Source organism: Scyliorhinus torazame, chromosome 22, assembly GCF_047496885.1.
Source record: "Scyliorhinus torazame isolate Kashiwa2021f chromosome 22, sScyTor2.1, whole genome shotgun sequence".
Taxonomy (NCBI): Eukaryota; Metazoa; Chordata; class Chondrichthyes; order Carcharhiniformes; family Scyliorhinidae; genus Scyliorhinus; species Scyliorhinus torazame.
In genome coordinates, this window is record NC_092728.1 from 97,099,484 (window position 1) to 97,114,420 (window position 14,937).

General features: G+C 49.0%; 1 protein-coding gene across 5 annotated transcripts in view; it reads right to left on the bottom strand.

Annotated features, from left to right (window-relative positions):
• Positions 1 to 14,937, bottom strand: part of LOC140399248 (adenylate kinase isoenzyme 1-like) — a 242,246-nt gene that overhangs the window by 21,788 nt on the left and 205,521 nt on the right. For all 5 annotated transcript variants that reach the window (XM_072488681.1, XM_072488680.1, XM_072488679.1 and 2 more), the window contains one exon: positions 1,835 to 1,998. In XM_072488681.1, the coding sequence (XP_072344782.1) occupies positions 1,835 to 1,998 (164 nt within the window). The remainder of the gene's footprint in view (positions 1 to 1,834; positions 1,999 to 14,937) is intronic.

Genomic DNA, 14,937 nt, shown 5'->3' on the forward strand with positions numbered 1-14,937 from the left:
CAATGAGCGTTTTTATTGTGTTTTTAATGGGGGGGTGGATCTGTTTTCAATGGCAGGAGGATCAGTAACCAGAGGACACCGAGTTTAAGACAATTGTCAAAAAACAAGACGTAAGGAGGGAAATATGGGGGATACCTTCTGCTTTTTAATTATGCTGTGAGTCATTGTGATCTGGAAGTGATTGCCCCAAAGGGTGATGGAAACAGATTCAACAGCAATTTTCCAAAGAAAATTAGATAAATACTTAAAAATAAAGAAATTTAGGGGAGCTTTAAGGGAGAGAAAAAAAAAACTGGTTGGGTACTGCTAAGTGGACAACTCTGTCAAAAGGGATGGCAGAGGCATGAGGGGCCAAATGGGCTCCTTCTGTTCTGGATGGTTCTATGAAACAAATTCAAGGCATTTAATTGGAGGGTAAGCAGACGCAAATACTGTATGCAAAGAAGCTGAACGCTTGACATCAGATGCAAAAGAGAACACCAAACACACAGTGAACAACATATTGAGGGCTGGTTTAGCACAGTGGGCTAAAGAGCTGGCTTGTAATGCAGAACACAGCCAGCAGCGCGGGTTCAATTCCCGTACCAGCCTCCCCGAACAGGCGCCGGAATGTGGCGACTGGGGGCTTTTCACAGTAACTTCATTTAAAGCCTACTTGTGACAATAAGTGATTCTCATTTCATTTCATTTTTTTCAATTAACTGAAGCCTCAGGCAGCTGAGCAAAGTGTTTCAGGTGCTAATGTGTAGGACAATGCAGAGTGCTTGCTGCGACTCTGCATAAATACATTCCGATAAAGGAAACACACTCAGCAGCAATTGGTTAAAACTGACGTGTAAAAGCCGCTTGAACCTCAAAAGAAAATTCTCAGAGCCGGAGGGTCCTTCATCTCAGAGTGAGGGGGTCGCCCATTTAAGACAGGGGTGAGGAGGAATTTCTTCTCTCAGAGGCTAGTGAATCTGTGGAATTCTTTACCGCAGAGAGCTGTAGAACAGCGGTGGGCAACCTGCGGCCCAGGGGCCACGTTCGGACGATCTGGATTCTGACTGCAACCACAAGACATTTTGTTGACCGTTTCCCACGCGCAGGGTTGCCACTTTCCGCTGATTTTTGTGCGCATAGTTTTTTTTTTCCTACCGGTATGACTGGAATGATTTGCGCCAAAAGCGAGGACAAGTGAATGGAGGTAAGGTGCTGATTGTTCACAACATTGAGTGCGAGAGCTGTGCGCTCCCTCTGTGTCCAAGTGTAAATATTTATATTGTGTTTGCCATTTGAAGCTGATGACACTTCTATTAATACATAAATGATTCGCATTTTCTATTGCGCATCAAGAAATATTAGGTGTGTATTAAATGTATTTAACCTTATTCATGGGGTCAAGGTTAGTGAACAAGCCTGATTTCAATCTTGCTGCCCACTGAGATGAAGGCGGGACACTCTTGTGGCCCACTCACTAGTCCAGGTTGCCCATCACTGTTGTAGAGGCTGGGTCGTTAAGTGCATTCATGGTTGAGATAGACAGATTTTTAATCATTAATGGAATCCAGGGTTATGGGGATAAGTTGGGAAAGTGGAGTTGAGGATTATCATATCAGATCAGTCCTGAACTCGTTGAATGGCTGATCAAACTTGATGGGCCGAATGGCCTATTTCTGCCCCTATGGGTGGAATTCTGGTCCCACGCCGGCGCACAGGTGTCCCGGCGATGAGGGTGCAGTTAACGGGACCAGCAAATCCCGCCGGAGGGCTGCTCCCATCGCCGAAAAACACACTCGAGATGATGGGGGAATCACACACTTTAGTGACTGATTCTGACTGTAATTCAACTTACCAGAGGTACCAGACCCCCTCCCTCCATGATTTTATGGAAGTTCTTTCCTCTCTCTGACCCCGAATTGACCTCTGCCCTCAGCAGGTCACCGGTGGACAGGTGAGTGTAGCCATACTTGTGCACGATCTTCTCGCACTGAGTTCCCTTGCCGGATCCTGGGCCTCCTATTCATGAATGAAAGAAGACACGATGTTACCAAAGCAATGCCTGGACACCCCCAGAAAAACCCACTAAACAGCTTCAGTATCGTGTTTTAGATAAGTATTTTCCCTGGCCGATTTCCCGCAGTCCTGCCCTGTGGCCCAGGCAGTGAGCATTCATAGACTGTGACCCCCACCATACGTGCACTTTTTAACCCAAGCCAATCTACGTGCTGACAGCATCATGCCTGACTGTGATGCCCCCATTCAGTGAAAAGCCTGATAATATACACTATTAAGGCTCACACGGGATAACTGACCTTCAGCAACTACAACGACATCAGAGGACTTAGCATCAGGAGTCGGCCCTTCGAGCCTGCTCCGACCTTCAGTAAGATCATGGCCGACCTGGTTGTGGTTTCGCTTTTCTCTCAGCCCCGCACAGCCCTTGACTCCCCTTCCTGCCCAAAATCCATCTGACTCTGCCTCAAATAAACCCAGCCTCCACTGCTGCAAGGGCAGCGAGTTGGCACCGACAACATTCCGACTTGGACATACGCTCCTGACTGTCCGTAGGGCGGCCACTGACAGACCTGAAGAATTCCGGGTGGGAAGCAATGTGAATGGGCTGTATGGCTGGGAGAAGAAAATTCACATGGAGAAACCTTGGTTAAAGGAATTGAAAATATATCAGATAATCGACTAGATTAGCTAACAAATTAAGCCCGAGGCGAACATTGGGAGGTACTGGTAATGGAGATTTCTGCGGTATTGAATTGTTAAGTGTAGAAGGAACTCTTTGTCCACACTCTTGGGTAAATTAGACCATGGTTCTGTAGATTAAAAAAAACAGTTATGAAGCACAAAAAGAAGTTTCACATTCCCAGCATAAAGACAGACCAAAGATGTAAATGGGAATTAATCATAAAATAAATTGAAGTAAATTGTGTCTGTTTGTTTGGGGATCAGAAGGAAATAGGAGATCAGAGAGACTCTCGTTTCAAAGTAAAAATAATGGAGAATAAGCAGTCCGGATCAAATAATAATAATCTTTATTATCATAAGTAGGCTTATATTTACACCGCAGTGAAGTTACTGTGAAAATCCCCGAGTCGCCACATTCCGGCGCCTGTTGGGGCAAACTGAAATGAAATGAAAATCACTTCTTGTCACAAGTAGGCTTCAAATGCAGTTACTGTGAAAAGCCCCTAGTTGCCACACCCAGCACCTGTTCGGGGAGGCTGGTACAGGAATTGAGCCGTGCTGCTGGCCTGCCTTGGTCTGCTTTCAAAGCCAGCGATTTAGCCCTGTGCTAAACCAGCCCCTGGTTGGGAGGGAATTCAGAATGTCCAATTCACCTGACAAGCACGTCTTTCGGGACTTGTGGGAGGAAACCGGAGCAAACCCACGCAGACACGGGGAGAACGTGCAGACTCCGCACCGACAGTCACCCAACCCGGGAATCGCACCTGAGACCCTGGCGCTGTGAAGCGACAGTGCTAACCACTGTGCTACCGTGCCGCCCACATGGGTATTGGACAGGGACCAGAAAACCAGACTCTCCAGCATAGAAACTGAAGAATGGGCAGTCTAATCGGCGCTGGGTTAAAATCCTAGAGCGCCCGGCTGAACAGCACTTCAACCGCATGGGCAGTTCAAGAAGAAAACTCGGCACTGTCTCCTCAATGTGCGCCGAGGGATGGACAATAAATGTCGGCTTGCCAACAGCGTCCCACAGAATGAGTAACAAAAATGGAACAATGCCACATGGCTTCCCTGTGGCAAGGTGTCAGAGATCCGAGTGGAGTTTATTGAGGGAATTTCAAACATTTTAAAAAAAGGTTTGGAGATAAATATATCTATTGAGACCAAATCACAGAACTTGACGAAGCAAATGTGAAGAGGCAGCTGAAGTCATGGCCAACGAGTGACAGAAATGATGGCTAGGTGGTGGGGGGCTGACAGCTGCTCCCTTGGGTACTGGGGATACGTAGAGTTAGACAGGAAAGCAAATGGGAATAGGGAAGCTATAGCCTCCTGCCAACCACACCCTCCTCCCCCATCACTTAACAAAATAATTACATGATAAATGAAGCCGACAGGTGCTCAGGGAAAGGGAATGAAATATTGCACTCGGTGGGGGAGGGTGGTGAGCAGAGAATATGAGAAATAGCTGCAGTGTTTGATGTGACCAGCAGATGGCAGGGGTGTCGGAGAAAGAGGAAGGCAGCTGAAGAGAGTTACTATAGGTGGCATCAGAGAGCGCAGGACAAACCAGGCGCAGAGACAGCAGCAAGGAGGAATAGTCTTAAATAAAAGATGTGGCAACGAAAACCCAGGGCCGAATTTTATGGCCACTGCCACCGGCAGGATTTTCCAGGTCCTTCGAAGTCAGTGGAATTTTAACGTTTCACCGCACGATACTGCTCTGCCCCCCACTGTGACAAGACCACGAAATTCCCTCTGGAGATGGAGAGATCTATGTCTTGCCTACTGGGAGACGGGGGCTGCTTTTGATAGCCCTTCTTAAAAAAAATTTATACATTCCTGTTATTCCAAATTAAACTGAACTACAAAACAGACGCATTCAGGCCCATGTTACTGTTCACTTAATCAGAATTCATAGATTTTCATAGAATTTACAATGCAGAAGGAGGCCATTCAGCCCATCGAGTCTTCACCGGCCCTTGGAAAGAGCACCCTACTTAAGCTCACGCCTCCACCCTGTCCCCGTAACCCAGTAACCCCACCTAACCTTTTTGGACACTAAGGGCAATTTAGCATGGCTAATCCATCTAACCTGCACATCTTTGGGCTGTGGGAGGAAACCGGAGCACCCGGAGGAAACCCACGCAGACACGGGGAGAACGTGCAGACTCCACACAGACAGTGACTCAAGCCAGGAATCGAACACAGACAGTGACTCAAGCCAGGAATCGAACCTAGGACCCTGGAGCTGTGAAGCAACTGTGCTAACCAATGTGACCAATCAATCGTTAAGGATGAGATTTCTAAATTCTTAGAAGTGCAGGGTCGGATTAGGACAAGTCAGCATGGATTTAGTAAGGGGAGGTCGTGCCTGACAAACCTGTTAGAGTTCTTTGAAGAGATAACAAATAGGTTAGACCAAGGAGAGCCAATGGATGCTATCTATCTTGACTTCCAAAAGGCCTTTGATAAGGTGCCTCACGGGAGACTGCTGAGTAAAATAAGGGCCCATGGTATTCGAGGCAAGGTACTAACATGGATTGACGATTGGTTGTCAGGCAGAAGGCAGAGAGTTGGGATAAAAGGTTCTTTTTCGGAATGGCAACCGGTGACGAGTGGTGTCCCGCAGGGTTCAGTGTTGGGGCCACAGCTGTTCTCTTTATATATTAACGATCTAGATGACGGGACTGGGGGCATTCTGGCTAAGTTTGCCGATGATACAAAGATAGGTGGAGGGGCAGGTAGTATGGAGGAGGTGGGGAGGCTGCAGAAAGATTTAGACAGTTTAGGAGAGTGGTCCAAGAAATGGCTGATGAAATTCAACGTGGGCAAGTGCGAGGTCTTGCACTTTGGAAAAAAGAATAGAGGCATGGACTATTTTCTAAACAGTGACAAAATTCATAATGCTGAAGTGCAAAGGGACTTGGGAGTCCTAGTCCAGGATTCTCTAAAGGTAAACTTGCGATTGAGCCCGTAATTAAGAAAGCAAATGCAATGTTGTCATTTATCTCAAGAGGCTTGGAATATAAAAGCAGGGATGTACTTCTGAAGCTTTATAAAGCACTAGTTAGGCCCCATTTAGAATACTGTGAGCAATTTTGGGCCCCACACCTCAGGAAGGACATACTGGCACTGGAGCGGGTCCAGCGGAGATTCACACGGATGATCCCAGGAATGGTAGGGCTAACATACGATGAACGTCTGAGGATCCTGGGATTATATTCATTGGAGTTTAGGAGGTTGAGGGGAGATCTAATAGAAACTTACAAGCTACTGAATGGCTTAGATAGGGTGGACGTGGGGAAGTTGTTTCCATTAGCAGGGGAGACTAGGACCCGGGGGCACAGCCTTAGAATAAAAGGGAGTCACTTTAGAACAGAGATGAGGAGAAATTTCTTCAGCCAGAGAGTGGTGGGTCTGTGGAATTCATTGCCACAGAGGGCAGTGGAGGCCGGGACGTTGAGTGTCTTTAAGACAGAAGTTGATAAATTTTTGATTTCTCGAGGAATTAAGGGCTATGGAGAGAGTGCGGGTAAATGGAGTTGAAATCAGCCATGATTGAATGGTGGAGTGGACTCCATGGGCCGAATGGCCTTACTTCCACTCCTACATCTTATGGTCTTATGCTACCATGACTGCCTGTTCACTCCAGAGGCTGGTTACACCCAGTTCTTTTTTTTTTTTAATTTAGTGTACCCAATTAATTTTTTCCAATTAAGGAACAATTTAGTGTGGCCAATCCATCTACCCTATACTTCTTTGGGTTGTGGGGGCGAAACCCACACAAACACGGGGAGAATGAGCAAACTCCACACGGCCAGTGACCCAGAGCCGGGATCGAACCTGGGACCTCGGCGCCGTGAGGCAGCAATGCTAATCACTGCGCCACTGTGCTGCCCTGACCCAGTTCTAAGTCACAAAGTTATAGCGGTAAGCCCCACTACTGGGCCTTTAGCGCAACATCTAGACTCGCATTCGTGGTGTCAGCACTGAGAGAGTGTTGCACTGTCAGAGATGCAGCTTTTTTCAGCTTCACTGTATCACACACACTACGGGAGGGTTACACTGTATCTCACTCACTGAGGGAGGGTTACACCGTATCTGACTCACCGAGGGAGGGTTACGCTGTATCACACACACTACGGGAGGGTTACACTGTATCACACTCACTGAGGGAGGGTTACACTGTATCTGACTCACCGAGGGAGGGTTAAGCTGTATCACACACACTACGGGAGGGTTACACTGTATCTCATTTACTGAGGGAGGGTTACACTGTATCTCACTCACTGAGGGAGGGTTACACTGTATCTCACTCACTGAGGGAGGGTTACACTGTATCTCATTCACGGAGGGAGGGTCACACTGTATCTCACTCACTGAGGGAGGGTCACACTGTATCTCACTCACTGAGGGAGGGTTACACTGTATCTCACTAACTGAGGGAGTGTTACACTGTATCTCACTCACTGAGGGAGGGTTACACTGTATCACACACTGAGGCAGGGTTACACCGTATCACACACTGAGGGAGGGTTACACTGTATCTCACTCACTGAGGGAGGGTCACACTGTATCTCACTCACTGAGGGAGGGTCACACTGTATCTCACTCACTGAGGGAGGGTCACACTGTATCTCACTAACTGAGGGAGTGTTACACTGTATCTCACTCACTGAGGGAGGGTCACACTGTATCTCACTCACTGAGGGAGGGACACACTGTATCTCACTCACTGAGGGAGGGTTACACTGTATCTCACTCACTGAGGGAGGGTAACACTGTATCTCACTCACTGAGGGAGGGTCACTGTATCTCACTCACTGAGGGAGGCTCACACTGTATCTCACTCACTGAGGGAGGGTCACACTGTATCTCACTCACTGAGCGAGGCTCACACTGTATCTCACTCACTGAGGGAGGGTCACACTGTATCTCACTCACTGAGGGAGGGTCACACTGTATCTCACTCACTGAGGGAGGGTCACTGTATCTCACTCACTGAGGGAGGGTTACACTGTATCACACACTGAGGGAGGGTCACTGTATCTCACTCACTGAGGGAGGGTTACACTGTATCACACACTGAGGGAGTGTCACACTGTACCTCACTCACTGAGGGAGGGTTACACTGTATCTCACTCACTAAGGGAGGGTCACACTGTATCTCACTAACTAAGGGAGTGTTACACTGTATCTCACTCACTGAGGGAGGGTCACACTGTATCTCACTCACTGAGGGAGGGTAACAATGTTTCTCACTCACTGAGGGAGGGTTACACTGTATCTCACTCACTGAGGGAGGGTCACACTGTATCTCACTCACTGAGAGAGGGTCACACTGTATCTCACTCACTGAGGGAGGCTCACACTGTATCTCACTCACAGAGGGAGGGTCACACTGTACCTCACTCACTGAGGGAGGGTCACACTATCTCACTCACTGAGGGAGGGTCACACTGTATCTCACTCACTGAGGGAGGGTCACTGTATCTCACTCACTGAGGGAGGGTTACACTGTATCTCACTCACTGAGGGAGGGTTACACTGTATCTCACTCACTGAGGGAGGGTTATACTGTATCTCACTCACTGAGGGAGGGTTACACTGTATCTCACTCACTGAGGGAGGGTCACACTGTATCATACTCACTGAGGGTGGGTTACACTGTTTCCCACTCACTGAGGGAGGGTTACACTGTATCTCACTCACTGAGGGAGGGTCACACTGTATCTCACTCACTGTGGGAGAGTCACTGTATCTCACTCACTAAGGGAGGGTCACTGTATCTCACTCACTGAGGGAGGGTTACACTGTATCTCACTCACTGAGGGAGGGTTACACTGTATCTCACTCACTGAGGGAGGGTTACACTGTATCTCACTCACTGAGGGAGGGTTACACTGTATCTCACTCACTGAGGGAGTGTCACACTGTATCTCACTCACTGAGGGAGGGTTACGCTGTATCACACACACTACGGGAGGGTTACACTGTATCTTACTCACTGAGGGAGGGTTGCACTGTATCTCACTCACTGAGGGAGGGTTACACTGCATCTCACTCACTGAGGGAGTGTCACACTGTATCTCACTCACTGAGGGAGGGTTACGCTGTATCACACACACGACGGGAGGGTTACACTGTATCTTACTCACTGAGGGAGGGTTACACTGTATCTCACTCACTGAGGAAGGGTCACTGTATCTCACTCACTGAGGGAGGGTTACACTGTATCTCACTCACTGAGGGAGAGTTACACTGTATCTCACTCACTGAGGGAGGGTTACACTGTATCTCACTCACTGAGGGAGGGTCACCCTGTATCTCACTCACTGAGGGAGGGTCACACTGTATCTCACTCACTGTGGGAGGGTCACTGTATCTCACTCACTGAGGGAGGATTACACTGTATCTCACACACTGTGGGAGGGTTACACTGTTTCTCACTCACTGAGGGAGTGTTACACTTTATCTCACTCACTGAGGGAGGGTCACACTGTATCTCACTCACTGTGGGAGGGTCACACTGTATCACACACTGAGGGAGTGTCACACTGTACCTCACTCACTGAGGGAGGGTTACACTGTATCTCACTCACTACGGGAGGGTTACACTGTATCTCACTCACTGTGGGAGGGTTACACTGTATCTCACTCACTGAGGAAGGGTTACTGTATCTCACTCACTGAGGGAGGGTTACACTGTATCTCACTCACTGAGGGAGGATTACACTGTATCTCACTCACTGAGGGAGGGTCACACTGTATCTCACTCACTGAGGGAGGATGACACTGTATCTCACTCACTGTGCGAGGGTTACACTTTATCTCACTCACTGAGGGAGGGTTACACTGTATCTCACTCACTGAGGGAGGGTTACACCGTATCACACACTGAGGGAGGGTTACACTGTATCTCACTCACTGTGGGAGGGTTACACTGTATCTCACTCACTGAGGGAGGGTTACACTGTATCTCACTCACTGTGGGAGGGTCACTGTATCTCACTCACTGAGGGAGGGTTACACTGTATCTCACTCACTGTGGGAGGGTTACACTGTATCTCACTCACTGAGGGAGGGTTACACTGTATCTCACTCACTGAGGGAGGGTTACACTGTATCTCACTCACTGAGGGAGTGTTACACTGTATCACATACTGAGGGAGGGTCACTGTATCTCACTCACTGAGGGAGGGTTACACTGTATCACACACTGAGGGAGGGTCACTGTATCTCACTCACTGAGGGAGGGTTACACTGTATCACACACTGAGGGAGTGTCACACTGTACCTCACTCACTGAGGGAGGGTTACACTGTATCTCACTCACTAAGGGAGGGTCACACTGTATCTCACTAACTGAGGGAGTGTTACACTGTATCTCACTCACTGAGGGAGGGTAACAATGTTTCTCACTCACTGAGGGAGGGTTACACTGTATCTCACTCACTGAGGGAGGGTCACACTGTACCTCACTCACTGAGGGAGGGTCACACTATCTCACTCACTGAGGGAGGGTCACACTGTATCTCACTCACTGAGGGAGGGTCACTGTATCTCACTCACTGAGGGAGGGTTACACTGTATCTCACTCACTGAGGGAGGGTTACACTGTATCTCACTCACTGAGGGAGGGTTATACTGTATCTCACTCACTGAGGGAGGGTTACACTGTATCTCACTCACTGAGGGAGGGTCACACTGTATCATACTCACTGAGGGTGGGTTACACTGTTTCCCACTCACTGAGGGAGGGTTACACTGTATCTCACTCACTGAGGGAGGGTCACACTGTATCTCACTCACTGTGGGAGAGTCACTGTATCTCACTCACTGAGGGAGGGTCACTGTATCTCACTCACTGAGGGAGGGTTACACTGTATCTCACTCACTGAGGGAGGGTTACACTGTATCTCACTCACTGAGGGAGGGTTACACTGTATCTCACTCACTGAGGGAGGGTTACACTGTATCTCACTCACTGAGGGAGTGTCACACTGTATCTCACTCACTGAGGGAGGGTTACGCTGTATCACACACACTACGGGAGGGTTACACTGTATCTTACTCACTGAGGGAGGGTTGCACTGTATCTCACTCACTGAGGAAGGGTCACTGTATCTCACTCACTGAGGGAAGGTTACACTGTATCTCACTCACTGAGGGAGGGTTACTGTATCTCACTCACTGAGGGAGGGTTACACTGTATCTCACTCACTGAGGGAGGGTCACTGTATTTCACTCACTGAGGGAGGGTCACTGTATCTCACTCACTGAGGGAGGGTTACACTGTATCTCACTCACTGAGGGAGGGTTACACTGTATCTCACTCACTGAGGGAGGGTCACACTGTATCTCACTCACTGAGGGAGGGTTACACTGTATCTCACTCACTGAGGGAGGGTTACACTGTATCTCACTCACTGAGGGAGGTTTACACTGCATCTCACTCACTGAGGGAGTGTCACACTGTATCTCACTCACTGAGGGAGGGTTACGCTGTATCACACACACTACGGGAGGGTTACACTGTATCTTACTCACTGAGGGAGGGTTACACTGTATCTCACTCACTGAGGAAGGGTCACTGTATCTCACTCACTGAGGGAGGGTTACACTGTATCTCACTCACTGAGGGAGAGTTACACTGTATCTCACTCACTGAGGGAGGGTTACACTGTATCTCACTCACTGAGGGAGGGTCACCCTGTATCTCACTCACTGAGGGAGGGTCACACTGTATCTCACTCACTGTGGGAGGGTCACACTGTATCTCACTCACTGTGGGAGGGTCACTGTATCTCACTCACTGAGGGAGGATTACACTGTATCTCACACACTGTGGGAGGGTTACACTGTTTCTCACTCACTGAGGGAGTGTTACACTTTATCTCACTCACTGAGGGAGGGTCACACTGTATCTCACTCACTGTGGGAGGGTCACACTGTATCACACACTGAGGGAGGGTCACACTGTATCTCACTCACTGAGGGAGGGTTACACTGTATCTCACTCACTGAGGGAGGGTCACACTGTATCTCACTCACTGAGGGAGGGTTACGCTGTATCACACACACTACGGGAGGGTTACACTGTATATCACTCACTGTGGGAGGGTTACACTGTATCTCACTCACTGAGGAAGGGTTACTGTATCTCACTCACTGAGGGAGGGTTACACTGTATCTCACTCACTGAGGGAGGATTACACTGTATCTCACTCACTGAGGGAGGGTCACACTGTATCTCACTCACTGAGGGAGGATGACACTGTATCTCACTCACTGTGCGAGGGTTACACTTTATCTCACTCACTGAGGGAGGGTTACACTGTATCTCACTCACTGAGGGAAGGTTACATCGTATCACACACTGAGGGAGGGTTACACTGTATCTCACTCACTGTGGGAGGGTTACACTGTATCTCACTCACTGAGGGAGGGTTACACTGTATCTCACTCACTGAGGGAGGGTTACACTGTATCTCACTCACTGAGGGAGTGTTACACTGTATCACATACTGAGGGAGGGTCACACTGTATCTCACTCACTGAGGGAGTGTTACACTGTATCTCACTCACTGAGGGAGGGTCACACTGTATCTCACTCACTGTGGGAGGGTTACACTGTATCTCACTCACTGAGGGAGGGTTACACTGTATCTCACTCACTGAAGGAGGGTCACACTGTACCTCACTCACCGTGGGAGGGTTACACTGTATCTCACTCACTGAGGGAGGGTTACACTGTATCTCACTCACTGAGGGAGGGTTACACTGTATCTCACTCACTGAGGGAGGGTCACACTTTATCTCACTCACTGAGGGAGGGTCACACTGTATCTCACTCACTGTGGGAGGGTTCCACTGTATCTCACTCACTGAGGGAGGGTAACACTGTATCTCACTCACTGTGGGAGGGTTGCACTGTATCTCACTCACTGTGGGAGGGTTACACTGTATCTCACTCACTGAGGGAGGGTTACACTGTATCTCACTCACTGAGGGAGGGTTACACTGTATCTCACTCACTGAGGGAGGGTTACACTGTATCTCACTCACTGAGGGAGGGTTACACTGTATCTCACTCACTGAGGGAGGATTACACTGTATCTCACACACTGTGGGAGGGTTACACTGTTTCTCACTCACTGAGGGAGTGTTACACTTTATCTCACTCACTGAGGGAGGGTCACACTGTATCTCACTCACTGTGGGAGGGTCACACTGTATCACACACTGAGGGAGGGTCACACTGTATCTCACTCACTGAGGGAGGGTTACACTGTATCTCACTCACTGAGGGAGGGTCACACTGTATCTCACTCACTGAGGGAGGGTTACGCTGTATCACACACACTACGGGAGGGTTACACTGTATCTCACTCACTGTGGGAGGGTTACACTGTATCTCACTCACTGAGGAAGGGTTACTGTATCTCACTCACTGAGGGAGGGTTACACTGTATCTCACTCACTGAGGGAGGATTACACTGTATCTCACTCACTGAGGGAGGGTCACACTGTATCTCACTCACTGAGGGAGGATGACACTGTATCTCACTCACTGTGCGAGGGTTACACTTTATCTCACTCACTGAGGGAGGGTTACACTGTATCTCACTCACTGAGGGAGGGTTACACCGTATCACACACTGAGGGAGGGTTACACTGTATCTCACTCACTGTGGGAGGGTTACACTGTATCTCACTCACTGAGGGAGGGTTACACTGTATCTCACTCACTGAGGGAGGGTTACACTGTATCTCACTCACTAAGGGAGTGTTACACTGTATCACATACTGAGGGAGGGTCACACTGTATCTCACTCACTGAGGGAGTGTTACACTGTATCTCACTCACTGAGGGAGGGTCACACTGTATCTCACTCACTGTGGGAGGGTTACACTGTATCTCACTCACTGAGGGAGGGTTACACTGTATCTCACTCACTGAAGGAGGGTCACACTGTACCTCACTCACCGTGGGAGGGTTACACTGTATCTCACTCACTGAGGGAGGGTTACACTGTATCTCACTCACTGAGGGAGGGTTACACTGTATCTCACTCACTGAGGGAGGGTCACACTTTATCTCACTCACTGAGGGAGGGTCACACTGTATCTCACTCACTGTGGGAGGGTTCCACTGTATCTCACTCACTGAGGGAGGGTAACACTGTATCTCACTCACTGTGGGAGGGTTACACTGTATCTCACTCACTGTGGGAGGGTTACACTGTATCTCACTCACTGAGGGAGGGTTACACTGTATCTCACTCACTGAGGGAGGGTTACACTGTATCTCACTCACTGAGGGAGGGTTACACTGTATCTCACTCACTGAGGGAGGGTTACACTGTATCTCACTCACTGAGGGAGGGTTACACTGTATCTCACTCACTGAGGGAGGGTTACACTGTATCTCACTCACTGAGGGAGGGTTACGCTGTATCTCACTCACTGAGGGAGGGTTACACTGTATCTCACTCACTGTGGGAGGGTTACACTGTATCTCACTCACTGAGGAAGGGTCACTGTATCTCACTCACTGAGGGAGGGTTACACTGTATCTCACTCACTGAGGGAGGATTACACTGTATCTCACTCACTGAGGGAGGGTCACACTGTATCTCACTCACTGAGGGAGGGTTACACTGTATCACACACTGAGGGAGGGTTACACTGTATCTCACTCACTGTGGGAGGGTTACACTGTATCTCACTCACTGAGGGAGGGTTACACTGTATCTCACTCACTGAGGGAGGGTTACACTGTATCTCACTCACTGAGGGACTGTTACACTGTATCACATACTGAGGGAGGGTCACACTGTATCTCACTCACTGAGGGAGTGTTACACTGTATCTCACTCACTGAGGGAGGGTCACACATTATCTCACTCACTGTGGGAGGGTTACACTGTATCTCACTCACTGAGGGAGGGTTACACTGTATCTCACTCACTGAGGGAGTGTTACACTGTATCTCACTCACTGAGGGAGGGTTACACTGTATCTCACTCACTGAGGGAGTGTTACACTGTATCTCACTCACTGAGGGAGGGTTACACTGTATCTCACTCACTGAGGGAGGGTTACACTGTATCTCACTCACTGAGGAAGGATTACACTGTATCTCACTCACTGAGGGAGGGTAACACTGTATCTCACTCACTGTGGGAGGGTTACACTGTATCTCACTCACTGAGGAAGGGTTACACTGTATCTCACTCACTGAGGGAGGGT